Source organism: Corvus hawaiiensis, chromosome 1, assembly GCF_020740725.1.
Source record: "Corvus hawaiiensis isolate bCorHaw1 chromosome 1, bCorHaw1.pri.cur, whole genome shotgun sequence".
Lineage (NCBI taxonomy): Eukaryota > Metazoa > Chordata > Aves > Passeriformes > Corvidae > Corvus > Corvus hawaiiensis.
The window spans coordinates 35,660,185-35,680,804 of NC_063213.1; the positions used below are offsets into that span (position 1 = coordinate 35,660,185).

A 20,620-nucleotide genomic window follows, 5' to 3' on the forward strand; every position below is an offset into this window, starting at 1 on the left:
CAGGGACAGACACTTCTGACAGAGAGCTAAGGCTATCTTAAAACAATTAAAAGACGGTACTAATTATGAAAGTGGTCATCACTGAACCAGTTACCATTTAGAAGTGAGGTTTTTAAAGCTGTGACCATAGCTGTAAAGCACCATCCCAACACATACACTTCCTGACAGTGTTACTATGTGGGTGAGGAGAGGGAGGAAGCTACCAGAGTACTTCCGCTTCACCTCACTCATCATTCATTGTAAACGGACTTCCCATCGTGATCAATTCCTCAGCATTACTTTATTGTCAGTGGATGACCTACTGCATGCAGACCAGGGCTTGCAACAAAAACAGGAGAGTTGTCTTCATGAATTTATGTCTGGCTCTGCCAATACTGCGTACTCACTGCTGTGAATATTCAGGGAATTCGTTCCTACTTTGTCTCCCTAGAAGATGGGGCAGTGGGTCTGCTCATTTGGTAAGCAACACACACTAACAGCACTGTCTGGGGTGCCAGCTCGTTCATACCAAATCATACCAGTGCCCAGGTGAAAATTCAGACCCTTACAGGCGATGGTATAATGCTGCACCTTACGTCCTCAGAGCATACTGGCATGGAAAAGAGAAGAACTAAAGAATTTGTCCTTGCTTAAATCAAGTGTTTATTTTTGCAACCTTAATGCTATTTCAACATTCTATAATGTGCACATCTCTCAACATAGGATTTTTTCCCATTTTCAACACACAGGACTGTTTATTAGTGGCAAGAATCTCTCATTCTCCAAACTTACAAAACAGGTTTTTTTCTTATTTAGAAAGCAAACAAATGTGGGTACAAATCCTCCACCTCTGAAGATTTTTAGCCTCTCTTACACAGACCAATCACAAAACACCTCTTTCTCTACCTCACAGCTTAAGTATCAAAATTGAGAATCACAAATCACTAATTTTCTTCTGTTCCTTCCAAAAAATTCTCTTAGGAACCCTTCTCTGCCCTCACAGTGATCCTTTTCTCTGTGTCACATCCTCACCCCCTCAGTCTGCACCTTTTTCTCCTAGGAGGCTTTAGGCAAATGTAATAGGGGCCTTACCTTTCCCACTTTCCACCATGCCTCGCTTGGCAGTGGGGGTGTAAGAGTTTCCAAAACTAGTCAGGTTTATTGTTTGTAGTTTTTGTTGGTAAATAGAATGAGTGTGTTAAAACTATTCAGCATAAACTGCCACAGTGCATACTGGTACAAAATAAAAGGTCATTAGAGGCCTCATGCTTGATATAAGAATAAAGTTTTATTGAATCCCAACATTTAAAGCATTTGTTATACCACAATTTTACATATTTTCCAATCAATTCTATAGTAATTATATAATAAATATAATTTTCCCAGAGTGATGGTACTATTATATTCTGCTATTAATTCTGCAGTAATTAACTCCTCCTCACCCTCCAATGAACTGGCCTTTTATAGGATGAAATATATATTCATTTAGTTAAGTTCTCCAGATTAAATACATCACACACACACATAAAAGTTACAAAAAAAATTTTTTTTAAATTACAAAATAAGCAGCACAGCAATTTTTCTTCATCTGAAATACTGAACACAGGTCTTTATTGTGCACATTCAAATCAAACTGGAAAAAGTACAGAAAGAACCTTGAAGGACAGTTAGAGATTGCTGATTAGAGAGATTATAGAAATGGTTCATTCCTTCTATCAAACAAAAGGAAAAGGTTCATTGCTTTTATCAAACAGAATGTTGATCTAGGATACCTTCCATTCATACTTAAAAAGCAAAATAAGAAAAGGCTTTGAAGTGTTTTGGCACAGAAAGAAAACATTCTAAGTAATAAGTAATCACCAAGCAGACAACCCTTCAGAGGGAGAGAAACAAAAAAAATGGGCAAGAACTAAATTACATCGGGAGAACGCAATAAATTTATGAAATGACAATATGACCACTCGTAAAAGGACGCATATCTGCTTCTGAAAGGATACATAATTATCTTCCAAGAGAGGCGCATACAAAGTAATGAAGAAATTCTGGGATGGAAGGATCCCTTCAGCTAGGTTTTTGCACACACTTCCTCAGAATGAAGAGAGAAATAAAATGGGCAGGGAAAAAAAGAAAAAGTAAATAATACTAGCAACTCACTGAGAAACTGACACCATCTAAAATCAGTCCCACAAATGCCTCCTGCTGAGGAAACTGGCTTAACAATTAGTGTTCTTAACACAGTAAGAATATTCAGTGCAACAAGTGAAAAACAATCCTCCTGGACTACTGGCCAGGTGAGAATACTCTGCACCACTAAACCCAGAACACAGCTTTTAACTGAAGGCGTATTGACAAGCAAACAGAGGGCTACAGGCTATCAAAATTCTCTCCTCATAAGACCATTTGACACTATGCCACTAATTGCAAAAAATCTCAGAAGGATCCCACATGGACAGTGGGCAGTGTTGAAGGAAACTTTAAGATACTTAAACAGGTATTATCACACAATCATAAAAAAAAAGTTTACAAAAATTATAAGTGATGCGAAACAGAAATTATCTAATCTGGCAAGTAGAGAGCCTGGCTGGTAAGGTATTTAGTTTTCAGGCTGAAAGAGGACTGACTTTTCCAACAAGTCCAATAACCTTCATGACACGCTTACAGTATTTCTCATTATTCCTGAGTGAAAATGTAAGATGTTTGCACAGAGGAGCAGTCTACAAAACCAGCATAGGAATCAGAAACTCTGCCTGGGAGATGTCTGGAGTGGATGAAGACAAACTTCAGAATTTAACTTACAAAACCCCTCAACTGTACAAAGACTATGGTACTCTTCAAACACACCCCCATCTATCTCCTTCAATATGAGAACAGAAGCTGAAGAATGAAACAAAGCGTTTATGGTTGTCTGGTTCAGGATCACACAGGAAGACAGGAAAAGACCGAACACCTCAGCTCTGGTCTTCACCCTCAGTCTCCTGTAGAAGAACTGCTCTCTTTTGCCTCATGCTACATGGGTCTGCCTGAGAGGAACCCGCGTACTGCTGGGCAGAAAGGCAGAGCAAGGAAAACCCTGTGGCTACAGCTGCAGATTGCAGAGGCAGGATTCCCAGGCTCCAATTGCCTGTGATGTTTCATGCAGCAACACTGAGGTGGGACAGGAGGAGAGAGAAGATGTACGGAAGTAAAGGGCTTCATCAGCCTGGACAAAATTCACACATTATTTTACACCCCAGCTTTCTTATGTGAACACAAAGATACAGAAACAAGAATGTTTGTATCAGTATTTTCTAATACCTCAAATTTCCCAATATTATGTTAATTTATGTTAAGACCTTCCATGAAAGATGGGAAGAAATCCTCCATCCCTCATTATCCTGTAGCAGTTACTCTGCTATGTGCCCATCAGATAACCATGACACTGACATGCAAATGCTCTTAGGGAAAGTCACCTGCTGCAGAGTTTACTCTCATTAAAAGAGGACATAATTTACTTAAATATTAAAGCCTTTAACAAATGTCAAGCATTAACCTATTTGCATTGTTTTCAAATAGCATCTACTTACTCTTGCAAGAGAAAAATGATGGAGGAGAAATTAGGCAGAGAGAAAAAATATAGAATGAAGATAAAAGACACTGAGTATTTCAGCTTTGGAATTAGTGCTTTATATAAGGAGGTACTGTATGCTCAGACAGCAACAGAAGTTAACTATGAAATATTTTTCAATTGCTTTTATTAGAGCTATTTTCAGTAAGTAATTACTGGATGCCCAGCTATTCTGGGGAAAATGCCTGAGAAAGACAGCTACTTTCACCCTTTTCATCAGTCTCACCAACTTCTTAACTGGACAAAACTGAATTTCAGAACTGATGCCTGGCAACTTATAGTACTAGTAAGAAGCACAGACCAGAAGCCCTGGTACATGCTGCAGACAGCTAGCAGAATAAAGACATCCAGCCTCAATTAAAAGAAAAAAACCTTATACTATTCCTTTCCCACAACAAATCTAGCATAAGCCTCCTAGAGTTTACATACTCAGTGGGCACTCTTGCAGGCCTTTCTGCAAAACATGCACAAGTGACTTCACAGCACAAGCTCAGAACTTCACCTGCCTGAGATTTGTTAAGGCAGCTGCCTGATGGATACCGAACAGTGGAACGTGAAGTAGCTGCAGGACACAGGTAATACTAAACATGCACAGGACACATATTATCTCCATGACATCAGTGTTACCTTTAAATGCAGAACCTCAACAATAATGAGCTCAAAGACCTAATTTCTTCAGTAATTTAATATGTCCCAAATTTGTTTCATAGCCCCAAGATACAGTTAGCGTTTTCTGCTCGAACTTAACAGAACCTGCTGAAGCTCAGCCCAACATATCTTCTCTGGCTTCCCTGAAAAAGGATTTGCTTTCATAGTAGAAGAGCCAATATACTGGCCAAAAAAAAAAAAAAATTTAGAAGTCTGTCAATTGGAAAACTCCTCAAGGAGAACGCAGAATTATCTCTGTTATTTCAGCTCTGCTGCCCAGCCTCATGGGTATTCCATAGTACATCGTCCCTGGGCTGACATAGACAAAGGTGTTCTGCCCAACTTTGTACAAGCCAACAAAGAACGGATTCAAAAGATAAGCTCCAGCATTTAGAGGGAAAATCTGCCCCCCATGAGTATGGCCAGAGAGAATTAAATTTATGTCTGGCCTCTCCTGAAGGGCCCACTTTGCAGCAACTGGCTGATGAGCTAAGAGTACTATTGCGTGCTCATTGCTACAACCTCTGAGAGCTTTTTTCAAATCCATGCCATGCCCTGAGTAGTGCAACACATCTGCTTCAATATCATCCACGCCAGCCAGGCAGAACCAGTCTGAAGCGCTCTTTGGTGAAACAATCTTCACATTCTCGTTATGCAGTGGCTGAATGTTAAATGATTTTAACAGCTCGAACCAGTTGCTAACATCTGAGGTGTAGTACTCATGGTTTCCTGTGACAAAGTAAGTTCCCAAAGGGGAATCAAGTTCTCCAAGAGGCTCAACAGCAGGTCGTATGATCTCTGCCTCAGCATCAGTCAGGTCCCCAACAATCACGGTGATATCTGGTTTTAAAGCCTTAACCATCCTCACTATCATGGCAAGCTTGGTCTTCCCAACTGTAGGCCCCAGATGGATATCTGAAAGCAACACCACTTTCAGGTTATTCATTGTTGAGGGCAGCTTGTGAACTGGAATCTCCACTGAATTCACAGTAGGAGGCTGGGAAGCATTTAACAGCCCAACAACAGTCAGCACAACAGTCAGCAAGACTGCCAGAACTGGTTTCAGTGCTGTTCTGTTCTTGTTGCCAGTGCCTGCCTTAGCGCCTCTCCCAGCCAAGAACTTGTAAGCCTGCTCTACAGAGCCTAGAGTGAAGAGGAAAAAGATGAGAATAATATAGGCTCCCAAGCAAGTGTAGGCAGCTAAAGAAAAGAAATAAGGCTCTTCTGCAACAAGAAATAGCAATGTAAAGAAGCTAGAATGAGCCAAAGCTAGAAACATGAACACAGCTATTTTCCACAGCATGAAACAGAAGGAGCTGGCAGCTGAAGACCTGGTGAACGTGGTGACTGTGCTTCTCCAAACATGAAGAGATCCCATCAACATGAGTGTATTAACAAATAGCGCCATTTGCAGCCTTAGAAGCCAGCGCCGTGTCCTGAAATCGAGTTTTTCCGCCAGGTAACTCCGCGATAGTATCATGGAGACGAAAACCACTCCTGCAGCCACTGCAGCCTTTGCTTCAATGGGCAATTGCTTGAAGGAGATCATCTTTGCTTCCTGACTGTTCCCTTCTGTTCTGCAGAAGTCTCCAGTAGTCAATAATGTGGTTATGAAGGGATGCCTTGGGTCAACAAAGCCTGCAACCAGGAACCAGTATCAGCCGCTTTAAAATATTACACACATTCCCTTTTTCCCAGACTGCAATAAAGGACTGCTACTCTACATACTACGCAAGATGCTGGGTCATGCAGAATCACTGTCATAAAGACACAAAGGAGATGTCCTGAAGTGGAGTAAATCAGACAACAGAAGAGACTGGATCCTGGAAGGCCCCTTCCGAGCTCCCTGTCTGCCTCCCCAAATCATTTCTCCCCCACACCCCTTCTTCTTTTAAATTCTTTTTTCTCATTAAGACTTCCTAATAGTAGATGGCAATACATCACAACAGGGATGCAATGAGTCCTGGGAACAACCATTATAACATTTGTAAATCCCATACATGTTCTGGGACTAAGTTGCTTCTGCTATTAACTTAATACATGATCTCTGTTCTTCTTGCCAAGCAGTTGGCTCCATCTGAAAAGCAGGCATCACCCTAAAACATTCTTACCAAATGCAAGAGGTTCTACTAACACATGCTACAGCAGCAGTGAAATCCCCACTGGAACAGATGCAACTGTGGTCCCAGAAACTGCAGATGATCAGCAGATATCCTTGCCTGTAGTTGTGAATCAGACTTCTCCAAAGCCCTGAAAATCAGTAGGATCAGTGAAATTCATATTGTGTTTTGCTACTCACTTCCAGCTCACTTCCACTACGTGTAGAGTTTTCCAAGATTCAACACCTGTTCCAGCATATCCAGGTCTAACAGGATGCAACTAAGTTGAAAAGGGATTAAAACACCACACCCTGCTCCTTTAGAAGGGAGCACAGAATCTAACGCATGTTTGCTCACAGACTGAAAATAAACAAGCATCAGTTTTGTTTGAATGGTACCAGAATTCCCTGGTTTGCTCTGTATTTTGCTCAGTCACAGTGTTTCTACTAATGCTCAGGTTGCACATTTCTATTTAAAAGGAACCTATTGTTTTATTTTAATCATAGATGAAAAAGAGTTTGGATAGTCTTTTATGACATACAATAGAGACCACATCTGACATAACAGTCCCATAACAGCATACTGATTTTCAAAACACTTCCTGTCTCTCAATCCACACTTAGATAGAGAAAGCAAGCAATCATTAAAGCCAAAATATCTCAGAACTAGGGCACAAAAGCAGCCTTGCAGGGCTCAGCAGTGAGCCTAAGCCCAGAAGTCTGCAAACTCCAGTTTGTCAGGTTGCTTATACCTGCTGCATATACCCTCCCAAGCTAATTTAAAAGAACATTAGCACATCTGTGATGACAGGACCCTGATCTACTTTGAGGACTAGACCAAGTTTTAAAAAGACCCCTTCCCTCATTGCTTGTGTCAGGGAACTGCAGGCTGATAAGGGAACTTGTGCTTGCCAGCCTCAGTTCCTCAAGCTCTCTCAGCAGTTACTGAACTATTAAGACATAGTGCTATTTTACACATATGCCTCTACAGAAAACACACAGAGCTAGGAAGATAAGAGCACAAGAAACGCCCTACTGATTCAAGTCCACAGGTCCTCCAGGCACCATGCAATATTCTGTCTGCACAACAGCAGTAAGAAATGCTGTTTTTAAAGAAATGACAGGACCCTGGCCCCTGTTTGTGGTCTGCTCCCTCATACTCCCCCTCAGCTCACAAAGCTGCTACACTAAGGACGTTAGAGGGCAAATCCTTGCATAGTCACTTCTGGATGTTGTTTATGAACTTGATGTATTTAAATTTGGCAAATCCTGGTGCTTTTTTTTCATGTGTTAAGTACTGTCTGCTTCTCCAACCTCCCATGGCAGCAAGTTCTCAAAACTATGTATTTTTACAGTATTTTATTTGTTTGAAACTAACCTATTAAATCCCCCCAAAAGGCTAATACTACCAAATTTGAAGAGTATTTGTCCTCCATTCCTCTTGCCTGCCGCCTTCAAAATTCTGGAAGGCTCAGCCACAACCTCACCCCTCAGAGACCACACTGACTGTGACTCAATCTTCCCTTCCATAAAGGTCTCACATGATGTTGTTCTACATTTCCTACGCCTTTAACCACCTGTACCCCATTCAACTGCAACATCTACCAATGATGCAGTGACACTCTGCCTCAAACTCAAGGCATAAACTACGAGAACTGTGGAGCCTGAGGATTTGTCCTTAGGCTGTGGTATTGTGTCCCCCGGGACAAGGCGGCTGTAACAGAATCTACGCAGAACAGGAAAAACCCCTTTCCCTCCTCTCATACACCACAGGATGAGCAAGTTTTCCCACGGGATCTCCCAACAGTGTCGGTACCGGTTCTCCCACTGCCCCGGGTTGCTCAGCGAGGCCTTCACGGTTCCTGGGCGCGCAGGGAGCCCCGGCTCTGGCAGCATCGCTCCGGCCCCCGGCCATCACGCCCGGACGGAGGCACCGCCAGCCCTTCCTCAGCACCAGCGGGCTGGGAGCGGGCCGGCCTGCTCGGGAGAAGGGAACGGACCTCTCCCTGCCCCGGCTCCGGGATCTCCCCCTCGGCGATGCCACAAGCCCGGCACCCGCGCCCTGCGCGCCGCCCATGAGCCCCAAATCGCTCATGGTTCAAAAAGGACCGAGGCGAAGCGCCTTCCTCCAGCGGCGGGAGGAGGCCCCTGCCAGCCCTCCCTCGCCCACGCCGGGCCCCCGCGCCCCTCACAGCCACCCCCCGCGTGTCCCTGGCGGAGGGGGAGGCGAGGCGGGCACTCACCGCCGCCCGGAGGAGCGCGGCCAGGGCGGCCAGCGGGAGCAGGAGTCGCAGCATGGCGGGCGGCAGCCAGGAAACGGCGGCGTCAGCTGACGGCTCCGCCGGGAAACGGCCGGCGCAGGACGGGCATCCCTCCTCTTCCTCCTCCTCCCTCCGCACCGGCACCGCGGCAGCGGCGCTCCACCCCTCAGAGCCCGGCCTCCTCCTGCCCTCGCCCCCCGGGACAGACCCTGGGCAGCCCTGAGGGAGTGCGGGTGGGTGCGCTACTTCCCGTGTTAAAGCACTGCCGGGCAGTTTCAGGAGCTCACGGTAGACTTTGGGGTACAACCTCCAATACATCCAAGGATTCCTCTCACGCAAAAGTTTCCAAGATGGAAAGGTCTTGCTGCCCTTTACCTCTCCTGGGCAGCCCATCGTCCTGAGCAGAAGCACTTCTCCTTCCTGTGCTAGAGCACTGTCATCCTCTTTCGGTTGCCCAGCAGTAAAATTAACATACAACCTCCAATGCTGAGTACATCTCAAAGATTGCTCCCATGCAAAAGGTGCCGGGACTGAAAGCTGGTTCTGGCCTTTACCTCCAGTGACCAGCACCACGTGCGCTCCAGCCGGTCCAAGGCCAAGGACTTGTCCCAGCTCCCCAGAGGAATGACAGAACAGCCGCCTCTGCCACCTTGGCTGGGCAGAAAGGCCTCACACAGCTCCACCCACGCCAAGGAGGTGGAAGAAGGGTCTCCCAGTCTCCAGGCCAGCACCAGAGGTGCGGATGCCTGGGGGACAAAAGGAAGGCAGGGAGGTGGCCCTACTCTCACTTCCATCCATGCAGCTAATTTCTACTTCATGGGTGAGGGTGCTTTGGAAAGAGAATGACAAAATGCGGGGCCAGGGAGGGGAAAGAGGGAAAAGGGTAAATAAAAAAAGTAAAACCCAAACCAGAAAGAGGCATTTTGCCCGGGGACCTCACTAACTAGTTCCCAGAGCAGCCTGAATTTTGCTCTCTTCATATTCAGAGTTGAAATTTTGCTGGCACTTTTCCTTCTGTCAGCAGAGATTTTAAACTCGATTGCTTCATGGTTGCTGTGGCCAAGAAAGTCACAAATCATCCCTCAACCCCTAAGTGCCTCTCTGTTAACAAGCAACAAATTAAGGAGGGCACCTTTCCCAGTCAGTTCTCTTAGTACCTGTACCAAGAAGTACAGGTGTTTTAGGAATCTTGTGGACCTGTTTTATCAGCTGTGTTGATTTACATGTACTTCTTAGTTGCTTAAAGACTAATTTGTTGGTGTTGTCATCCTGGCTGGGTGGCCTGTAGTAGACTCCCACAATCACATCCGCTTTATTTGTTTGTCCTTTAATCCTTACCTGGAGGCTCGCTTACGCCAGTGACGGTGCATCTCTGGGGCAGAGCCAAGGTTTCTAAGCTCCTCTTGCTAGTTCCTCATGCTGTGTGTAGAAACACTTCAAATGCAGTTCCTTGTACCCAGTGCCTCATGTAGCCAACTAAGGATCTCACTGGTGCACAGTCTCTCAAACTTTGGTGTGCCATTCCTTTGCTCATCCCTGGCGAGCCTCGTTTTATTCCTTTCCCCTGCACACTTCTGCAGACAAACACTTAGGAGTTAAAAGCCACAGTATGAACCAGGCTACAGTGTGAGTAACAAAGCCAGCGATTCTCCTAAAATAGTAGTTGGACCTGAGATCTGTAAAGTTTTTATATCCCTTGAGAACAGATGCAGCCAAAAGAATGTGTACTCTAAAATGAGTACTCCAATCCAGGCAAGCAGACACAGGCAGCTCCCAATTTAATTAAGAATACACAGCACAGGAATATGAATACCTGACAGGAATGAGAACGTTTAACACCAGCCTTTGGGGTCTGGTTTGTCTGTCCTCACCTGCCAAGTGCTCTGTAAAAGGAGCTGCTGGTGACATGGCTCTATACAGGAATTGCTACAACATTCCTTGCCAGCAAACAGGAATTGGGTTCACAGAAATACATATATATATATTTATATATATATATATATATATTTTTTTTTTTTTTTTTTTTTTTTTTTTTTTGGTGGTAGAAACCGGATAACTGTGTGTCTTCAGTACCTAGACTTTAAACCTGTCCTATTTTTGTGGAGGAAAAGTGTTGCTACACTTAGGGTAATGTAAATAATTTTTTTTTTCCTTCAAGCTCTGTGTTTGCAACCCATCCTCACAGCCAAAACTGTTATTTCAGCTGTTGTTAGGAGTTTATCTGGGCAGGCTTGGGCCAACACATTTTTGTGATGGATGTGCTAATTGACAGGGCCATTCAGAGAGTTTTCAAGATGGTTTTTCACTTTAACTCTCCACCTTTCTGAAGAGAAGGAAAAATTTAAGGACTGTGTACCCATGCTGGAAATGGGAATAAGAACAGCCTTTTGTTTGCTGGGTATGGAAATCGCCAGGAAGCTCTCTGTGTAATCTACATAAGTAAGTAACCTGGCTGGACTTGCAATCAAAGGCACTGATCTCACTGACTGGAATATATCTGATTGCAAATATCCTCCAGTGAGTTGCAGACACAGCCTCTCCTAAACAGACCATCTGAGGAATTATTGAACTTCTAAAATAGCCTGCTTGGAATGAAGCAGCATAATGTCCTACTTTTACCCAAGGGAAGGAAAACAGGTATGTTAAAAGACAGATTTAGTGCAAACACAATGCAGTTTTCACTGTGAAAAAAGGAAACTTTTTGGTCAGGGTCAGCAGAGGATATAACCACAAGTTTTGTTCTGTTTCTGCAAAATCTTTCCAGCCCCTGATCAGTATGTCAAGCTAAGTACTTCTCTGTCTGTAGTACCTGCAATAAATTAGGGCTTTAAAAATCATCCCCAAATTCTGCTTAATATTAAGCACCCTGAAGTTAAAAAGAACACATAGAAGAAATGCTGGTGGTTTTAATTTTCTTACTTTAAACAAAACAAAAAATATAGTGTTTCACTTGCAAGTTCTCTTGATGAACATGAAAGCAATCTGTAAGGAAAACAGAGATGCTTAGGTTTGCATCAATATGAGCTGAGAGGAAGTCAAAAGTTATCTCACAATGCATGCTGGTATTGCAAGAACTGACTGCATTGTCTCTGGTCTTGCTTGAAAGGAATTAACTGTGGATGGCATTGAGTGAGGATACAAATCAGGAACCAGTTTGGCAGAAATTTGGCAAGAGGACTCACATTCACACTGTTCTGCTTCTGTTCCCACTCTGAGGGGCAAAAAAGCTGCTGTTGTCAGCAACACTCACTTAACAAATGGCATGTGGCAGGAAAGTAAAGAACAGGATGAGCAGCTGCCTATGTTCTGGTCTGGAGGTTTATGTGCCCCGGGGGCTTTTAGTACGGTGGGACTGGCTGTATAAAGTGGTGGGTTAAATGACACATTTTAATTTGCTTCCAGGGAGAATTAAACTAAGTCTGATTAAAGTCACTTAAATCCTGAACATGAGAGCTCAGATTCACGAAGGAGAGACCAAAGGATGTGAAGATCCTTGCATCAAAAGCTTTGCCCATGGGCATGCCTTTACCCTACTGCAGTTAATGTAACCCTCCCAGTGCTGAATCAGCTTGCATTATACCAAGGGCCAAACTAGCCTGAAGTAAGGAGAATTACCATGGATCCACTGTCAGGCAGCCATTTGCAAGCTCAGAGTAACTCATCCCTAGTCCCAGACACTGCACCTGTGCTTTCACACCTGGGCTTTCCTTAGCAGGTGCCCTGGGGTTTGGCTGAGATCTGCTCCCCCACTCCTCTTTTCCTAGAGGATGGCCCAGGAGGTGAAAGAAGCCAAGTACTGTACAGTGGTATCATCATACAGACCTATGCTCATTTCATGAAGAGTTTTAAGATGACAACCAATTACTAGAGATACCCAGATGCCTTAGGGGAGATTTTGCAGTGGAGTGTGGAGCACCCTGGGCTCCTTCCCCTTGGAAGGAGATGCCTTGCTGCTGACATGAGCATGGTGCCAAATGACAGCAGAGCCCAACCCAAAAACTAGCCAGAATAATTGTTTTTTCCATAACTGGAACTGAGCTTGCACTGCAATTTGGAGATTTCCTTGAAGTGTGAGTTGAATGAGCATTGGTCACAGCTGAACACCATCATTAAAGCAAAACCCCGTGGTGCTCAGACTTCCTGCAGAGAGGGGAACTTAAATCAGCATCATTTGCATGCCAGCTGACCAGAAAGAAGACATAAGATGTGCAAGTTCATACTTTTATTAACCAGTTCTCACTGCCTTCCTCTTCAAAGTCTTTCCTACCATACTCTTCTGGACGGTTGTCACATAAAGATGTGCCACCAGTAGGGACTTCATGTGACTGCCTGCCATCCTGCCCTGGATCTCCCCACTTCCTGCAGCAGGGATAGCCTGGCCTTTCCTCTTGAAGGTGGCATGCTTTTGTTTTGCTCTATTTTGTTGTTGCTTGTAAAACACCTGGTGTTGCAGGGCATGACACAGACCCTGTGATCCTGGCTCCTGCCTGCTGGCAGCCTTGGCAGACAGCAGTGGGAAGCTGTGACTGTGGGTCAATCTGGAGCGGTCAGGACTAGACCTGGTTCCTCATTCCTGTCCCAGCCTTCCCAAGAAGACACTGGCAGATGCCCAGAGGCACCCAGTTCTTGTTCACGGATATTTTTTTCCCCAGTGAAAGTGTTTTGCAGCAAGGCACAGCCTAGGAGCAACCTCTGATTTGCCCTGTGCTAGATGATGCATATGAGCAGAAAAATGATGGTATGAGACATTGTCCCTTTGGTATTGAAAGAACTTACCAGGGAAAAAAAACCCAAAAAACCAAACCAAAATAAAAATAAAAGAAAGAGAAGATTGCCACCTGTGTTTGAGCCACCTAAAACATGAAAACCACAGAGTGAACAGTCTGTGACAGGTCTAATCAGGCTGAGTTCCCAGGAGCACACACTCACCTCAGCCTAAAAAGAGCTCCAATTGTAGGTGTAAAGAGCAAACATCACATGCAGAGTGTGACTCCTGGGTGCCACATCCAGGCTGGCCCTGCTGCAGCAACTATCCCAATGAGTCCCCCCACTCCTCCACTGTTCATGTCTCTTTTTCCCACGAGCAGCCTCCGTGGAAAGGAAACTGAATTACAAATCACCTTTTTTTTTTCCCCACCAAACTGGTCCAGTTACAATGATCTTTTTGTTTGCAATTTAAGGTAGGTCTGACAGCTAGAAGAAAATAACACAAAAAAGCTCCCTGGGGATGCACAGCTCTGCACCTTTCAGCAGATGCTGCAATGACATGTTAGAAGTGAGTTCTGGGGAGAAATCAGGAGCTCACTGACTGCCTGCTACCAGGCACAATGACAGGTGCTTTTAGTCAGCCCCCAACGAGGAGCCAGAGGGAAGCCAGAGCATGGACATGGGCCACTTCCCCATGGAGGAGGTTTGGCTCCATCCAGCTTCTGCTGGGGTCTCTTCAAGGTGACTTCTCAGTTATGTGAGCTGCTTTTGAAGGGGTCTGGAGGAAAGGTCTGTGCTAGTTGAAGTTCCCCAGTAGCACTGACCCTTCTTGTGTTGTCACCAGGCATTATTCTGGAGAAGCTGGTGCAGAACATGTTGAATACTTAGGTGCATGTGTCTTGCATCGAGCCCACCAGGCTCAGCTACCTTTTGTGATGATGGACTGACTAGAAAAGGAATCTGCATCAGAAAAAACCAGTATTTTCTTGCTTACTGGGGCTTAATGATCAGCTTTGCAGGCCAACAGCAATGAGCACTGTGCCTAAACTCACAGATAAGAAAGAGAAGTTGCAGGTAGAGATTAATTACTTGCGGAAGCAGATGCAAATATTTAAGACTGCAAAGCACTGCTAAAGCCAGGTACTTTTCCTTCATAGTTGCTAGATAATTTAAGAGACACATCTCAATTTTTCTTATGAATCTTTTGCAAGATACAGAGCTTTTAGATTACTTTTTACATGTGCACACTGGGGAGTCTACAGCTTGTGAAAAATGAGATTGCAGTGACTCATCAAAGGACTTAATCAGCACAGTGCCGTAGAGAAGCTGAAGACCTAATGTAGGCTAAATGTAAATTTGTAAAATGGAAATAGCTAAATATTTCAAATCAGCGACATCAATTTCTGTGTGGTTTGTTCGTCTTCCGGGCAGACTTGTTTCAAAGAGTCGAGGTTTTTCTTAAAAGTAGAAGAAGAAGAAGTACAAGGAAGAGTCACAGTTCTGCTTCAGAGTTGTTTCAAATCAATTGTTTTCCCCATCTTTCCTCTCCAGGCTACAGAGGTTCCTTCAGGACTGAGGAGCGATCTGGCTGAAGATGGCAGCTGCAAGTGTAGTGAGTATACAGCTATGTCACTGTTCATCTCCTTTTCCTTCCCCTCCCTCTTTGCCTCCATCAGTTTTCTGCCTCTTTTGAGCCACTGGTACTATCCCAACATAGCAATAACACAACTTCTTCTCCACCTCTTTCCAAGCTGGGCATTTTGCCTTTTGTTATGTATTTGAAGCCAAGCAAACCATGTTTTGAATTACCTGAGATAATGCTTTCACCACCTGCCATTTTAATAACCGACGTTGGCGGGACTTCGTGAACTGCTCTTTTGTAGAGTTTCTTATTCAGTGGGTCATTTTTATAAATCTCTGCTGTACTGCACACTTCAAGCAATCTGAAATGCTCTGTTTCACTGGCAGCCTTTGAACTTTCTCATTTAAATGGAATACATCAGGCATCTTCAACTGCATCTGGTAGAGAGGGGTAAATGTGTTCTTTACTGAGCCTCTCAACACAAGTTCACTACATGTCCTATTGCAGGTCACACATCCTGGCAAGAGTAGCCTGGATTACTACAGGAATGACAGCATGGTGCTGTCCCTGTGTGAAAACCCAGTGAACAGCACAGACTTCATGTGCGACAAGAGGCAGGTCAGGCAGTTCACTCAAGCCTTCCTGCCAGTGTTTTTCTGGCTCATCTTTGCTGTGGGCACAGTGGGGAACACCTTGGTCGTGCTTGTCTATTGCAAATACCACTCCAGGAGGAGCATGATGGATCGGTACCTGCTGCACCTGGCCATCGCCGACCTCCTGCTCCTTTTCACCCTCCCCTTCTGGGCCAAGGCTGCTTCCGATGGATGGATCTTCAAGGACTTCATGTGCAAAGTCGTCAACAGCATGTATAAGATCAACTACTATGGCTGCAGCTTGCTTCTAACCTGCATCAGCTTTGACAGGTACATCATTATTGTCCAGGCAATGAAAGCTAAAACTTGTAAGCGAAGGTGGCTCCTGCGCAGCAAGCTCATGTGCCTGGCTGTCTGGCTGACATCTGTGAGCCTGTGCATCCCAGAAATCATTTACAGCCAGAGCATGCAGGTGGGTGATGTAACAGCTTGCAAAATTATGTACCCACCAAATGTCAGCGTGATCTTCAGAGTTACGGTCCTGGCCTTGAAAGTCATCATAGGATTCTTCTTTCCTCTCTTTGTCATGGTTATTTGTTACGCCCTTATCATCAACACCCTCCTACAAGCAAAAAGATCCCAAAAGCAGAAGTCACTGAAGATCATCACCATGATCATCACTGCTTTCCTCCTCTCTCAGTTCCCATACAATATTGTTTTGCTGGTCAAAGCCATCAACACCTACACCGGGGTGGTGCACAGTTGTCAGGCTGCCAACCAGCTGGACATTGGGCTGCAGGTCACCCAGAGCATCGCCTTCCTCCACAGCTGCCTCAACCCCTTCCTCTACGTCTTCGCTGGTGAGCGGTTCAGGACGGCGCTGGGCAGGATGATACAAAGCTGTGGCTGCTGCTGGAGCAGGGGCCAGGAGCACTCCTCTGCCTGTGACAGCCAGGAGCACAGCTCAAACTTGTCCTTCGCCATGCTGGGGAGGCGGCCGGTGAGGAACTCTCTCATCCTCAGCACTCACTGGACCTCCTCTGGTGTGTCCCCTCCTTGCAAAGTCATGTTGTAAGTTAGTCCTCACCCTCTCCTCTCCAGAGAAGCATCAAACTCTTTGGAAATCACCTGTATACCCCAAAGATTATCCCAGAGGAGCAGGAAGGGTTGGAGGCCTGTCCTTGACGTGCAGGACCCAACCAAGGGTTGCTGGCTGAGAGGACAGGAAACCTTTGGCAGATGGGAGCAAAATGGAACCATACTTGCTATAAACAGAAGTGGTAGAGGTCAAAAGCTATCTTTGTGACAGCTGTAAATAGCTGGCCCATCTGCAGCTCAGACCACAACCTGAAATAACAAGTCTTGCAGGGAGGTGGTAAACCCAGCTATGGCAGCAACAGAGGCAGATGAAGCGTTCTGTCCATAGGTATAGAGCAGCAGGAGGGGGCTCAGCCTTCGTTCCCCTGTGAGGGTGGCCTGACTTGGGAGCCCTGCCAGATTCCTACACAGATCCCCTCCCCTCTAAAGGAGAACAGCATTTAGCTCTGACACTGGTTTGTTGCAGTGAGAAAATGCTGCTCTCTTTGGCTCCATAGGTGGCTTTTCTTGCAAAGAAAGGCCAGTAGTTCACATATATGAAGTGCAGAATGTGATCTGTCTTTCTCCTGTATTTTAGCTGTGTGATGTCAGGTGTGATGGCTCCCGTTTTGATACTGGAAACAAATCACCCCTCACAATGAAAATATAAGGGCTTCAGAGACATTGAGTTGTCTGTCCCAAGGATATTTGCTGTATGGTGCAAAGCTGTCATAAATCAGAACACAAAAACCAAATCCATGGTTCAACTGACAGCCAGTTATGCAACAATATCTCTGGAAAATATATTTAACCTAGGGCCCGCAAGACAGGGAGTAATTAAGTATCAAACCTGATGAAATTTGGAATGAGACATCAGTTTGTGGAGGCTGCCATTCCCAAAAGTGGTGTGCTGTAATGCACCCCCCAAAACCCGAGCCCACAAGGGCATCATTTATCTGTTCCCCCTCGCTCATCCCCTCACAGGGACGTGGCATCGCCTGTCCTGCCTGACCACAGCCTGCACCTCTCACTCTTCAGTTGCAGGTTGTAGTGCTCTGGCGGCTTTGTTTTAAATAATTTCATTTAACCTGGTTTGCCTTCTGGTAATTAGCTCTTCCAGGGGAAAAAGGGTTGTCATTGTGCATTTTTCATTAAAGCATGTCGATAAATAAGAGCTTTCTGCAAAGTTTGGTGCCACTTTTCTAGCTAATAGGGTACCACTGGGCAGATGGGGTTCAAGTGTAGGAACCCAGAGTGCCGAGAATATTTCTCTGCCTGTTTTTAAGGGTTCTTACTCCCCTGAACAACACTGTTTTAACCTCCAACCTTGGAAAAAATTACCAACGGTCAGACAGAACTAGAACATACAGTGGTGTGACTTAGGTGATAGACTATTATGTAAGATTGTCACAGGGTAAAAATTTAGAGATTTTGGGGCTTCTCTTTGTAGTAAATAGATAAGAGTAAAAAATATCAAAATGGAGGATGGTTGTTGTTCTCTAAACCTTCTTCTCCTTCTTCTACTACTCCATATTCTGCAGTAAAAGTAGTTTGGGATGATTGGATAGAGCATTCCGCAGTTCCTGCCCATGTTACTGAATAATTGGTAGGAAAGTGAAAATAATATATGTTTTTAGTAACTATTGGTTAAATTATTTTTAAAAGGCTGTGTAAATCTTGATAATTAGAGACTTCACTCCTGCTTTCTGTGCTCTATGCTGTACCTGTGTCACGTTAGTGGCTCTGTTCCTCTGATAAGACTTAATAAACAACTATCTGGCAGCATTGAAACTCAAGGAAAAGTCTTGGTTTATCTTTGAAACTCCTTGCAAGGACTTTTAGAAAATTCTCTCCCATCAGGAGGGATCTGATTTATGGCACGGTTCAGTGTCATTCAAGTTTCATATACATTTATTAGGGTTTTTTACCTTTTCCTTAGGAAGAAAAATGGTCAAAGATGTACATATTTTTTACTGTATGTGTAAGAAAGGTTTGGGGGGGGTTTGCGGTTTGTGCTCAGCAAACAGAAGCTGAAATTCTGTTAAATAAAGGCACTGCCATGTACACCAAGGGGATGAAGTGGTTGTTTCTTGCCCACACATCCTTCCCAGTTCGGATCCATACACGTAACCTGCTTGCAATCACAGCATTTACCCTGCTCAAAAGAGTCCGAAGGAAAGCTTTGCTAAGCGGGTTTATTTCACAGATCTAACCCTTGTGGTGTGGAAGCTGCAGCTGAGAACCCCACAGGCACCCTGAGGTGAGGGGTGAGGTGCAGTCTGGGGAGGCAGGGCAGGTTTCTGAGGGAGCACACTGGGGGCAGATGCTTCTCCACAGCAGCTCAGTCCCACTACCCCTTCCTGAGGCTGGGGCTGATGGTGCTCCTACACAGAGGGTTCTCCTGGCCCGAAAAAACCCGTCCAGTTATGCAAACAAGTAAGTGTGCAAACCTTAGCTGCTGCAAGCCCCTCTCCCCTGCACAGCATTTCGCCAGCCCCAGGAACTTGAACTGCATGGCCATCTCAGAGAAAGTAAAGCTTCTTCAGTCCCCAAAACACAGTGGGAAATACTCATACTCGATCAGCAGGTGAAACCGCTGAGGGTGGTGAAACAGCAATGAACTTGCAGCAGTTTGGGGTGACAGGGTTGTCCCTGGGTTATGCAGATCCTGCTCTGAGTCACACTGCTCTCATCACTTTATCAGGGAAAGCTAGTGGCTCAGCCTCGCTGGGGGCAGATTTTCCTCTTGGGGTTTGTTCCACCACAGCTGCCTGTGGTCCAGCAGCTGCTGGTGGCTCCCCAGGCTGCTCTCACCACACAAACTCTGGGAGGAAGCTGCATCCCAGTGCCCCTCTGGCTGCAGCCTTGTCACCAACCCTTGTTGGCCAGCACACAGCAAGGACTCAGTCATGGAGGTGTTTTCTGCCATTACTCCCTCTTCCATCTCCTTGGGGCCTCCGTCTGCCAGCAGCACAGCTGCTTGTGGTCAAGCCCTCCTTGAGCTCCTCTGTCCCCCTGCCCTGATGTTTTACTTGGATTTATCCTACCACAATCCCTCTTGTCCCTCACTAGGGTGTCCCCATCCTTCACCTGATGCTCTCTTCTGGGATGGGAGGTTTCCTCCCAGGCAAAGGGTATTGGCTGCCCTGCCCCGTGGTCCCTCACACATCCCATGGGACTCTGCTCACGTTTTATGCACAGCTCTAGCAGGATGGTCACCAAGCAGTTGCTGGAAGTCCTGGGAGGGGCCTGAGATCTCCCATAGCTTGGCTCCCCTCCCTTCTCTTTAAGACCATTTTTTCCTAGATGTTCCCAGTTTTGGGCTGTAGTCTCCTATGCTGTTGCTCTTCTTTGAAGGGGCAGCTGGACTCGTATCTGCCCCAAGTGCTGCGTTGTTACTGCAGTGCAGGCAGTCACGTAGCACAGCTTGTGGTACAAGGGGAGGAAGCTGGGAGAGCCCATGAGGAACTTTCACTCTCTGCAGGCAAACCTGCCTGCGTAGTGCCTGCTCTGCCTGAAACAGAGACATCTTCACAGAAGCATTTCTTCCAGAGAGCAGGGAAGTGATGGAAGGGTGTGAGAGTACAGGAATTATATTTGGACTTCAAAGCATCCCTGTGACACTTCAAGGACGAATGCAAAGGATACCACTGTCTTGTGGTAGCTTCACATGGTCCCCACAGAAAAACGTTATCCTGTGTGCGCCAAGGCCTGGTCTTGGGGCACAGACTGAGAAACATAAGGCAGAAGTAGGGCTGGGAGAGCCTTTCCCCTAGCACCAAGGGAGAAGGTATTATCCAGTATGAATAGAAATGCATTATTGGAAATGGACACAAAGACTTTCAATGGCTCCCCTGCAGAGCTGAGGTACAGCAAAGTACAGTCACTTACACATGTAAATGGGTATACGTAAAACTCACTCTTTGCGGGTCACTCGTACTCCACATTAGGCTTTCCTGGAGACTCTCCTGGAGGGAAGCTTCTGAATGTGGAGCCAGGACTCCAGATGCCTCCTGAGGTGCTCTGAAACTTCTATTGGTAACTGTAGCTTTGAAATGAGGGGATGGCACA

General features: G+C 45.5%; 3 protein-coding genes across 5 annotated transcripts in view; 1 reads left to right on the forward strand and 2 right to left on the reverse strand.

Moving 5' to 3' along the window:
- GLB1 (galactosidase beta 1) overlaps positions 1–8,998 on the reverse strand; it is a 41,671-nt gene extending 32,673 nt beyond the window's left edge. Inside the window, exon 1 of the mRNA XM_048300139.1 lies at positions 8,573–8,998. Coding sequence (XP_048156096.1) covers positions 8,573–8,983 — 411 coding nt within the window. The 5' untranslated portion in view covers positions 8,984–8,998. The remainder of the gene's footprint in view (positions 1–8,572) is intronic.
- On the reverse strand, positions 1,249–8,659 carry TMPPE (transmembrane protein with metallophosphoesterase domain). 3 transcript variants are annotated; one of them, XM_048300162.1, is made up of 3 exons: positions 8,573–8,659; positions 6,343–6,481; positions 1,249–5,869 (listed from the first exon to the last, which is right to left on the reverse strand). In XM_048300162.1, the coding sequence occupies exon 3, from the start codon at positions 5,778–5,780 to the stop codon at positions 4,464–4,466; it is 1,317 nt and encodes a 438-aa protein (XP_048156119.1). In that variant the 5' UTR covers positions 5,781–5,869; positions 6,343–6,481; positions 8,573–8,659; the 3' UTR covers positions 1,249–4,463. The 3 variants fall into 3 exon arrangements, with proteins under 3 accessions (XP_048156119.1, XP_048156109.1, XP_048156130.1); XM_048300152.1 differs by having other exon boundaries at positions 6,366–6,481; positions 8,573–8,653; XM_048300173.1 differs by lacking the exon at positions 6,343–6,481 and having other exon boundaries at positions 8,573–8,654.
- A 5,328-nt stretch (positions 8,999–14,326) lies between the features above and the next one.
- CCR9 (C-C motif chemokine receptor 9) lies at positions 14,327–17,979 on the forward strand. Its single transcript, XM_048321181.1, has 2 exons — positions 14,327–14,371; positions 15,387–17,979. Exons 1-2 carry the CDS (start codon positions 14,327–14,329, stop codon positions 16,545–16,547), a joined length of 1,206 nt encoding a protein of 401 aa, XP_048177138.1. The 3' UTR covers positions 16,548–17,979.
- The last annotated feature ends 2,641 nt before the right edge of the window (positions 17,980–20,620 follow it).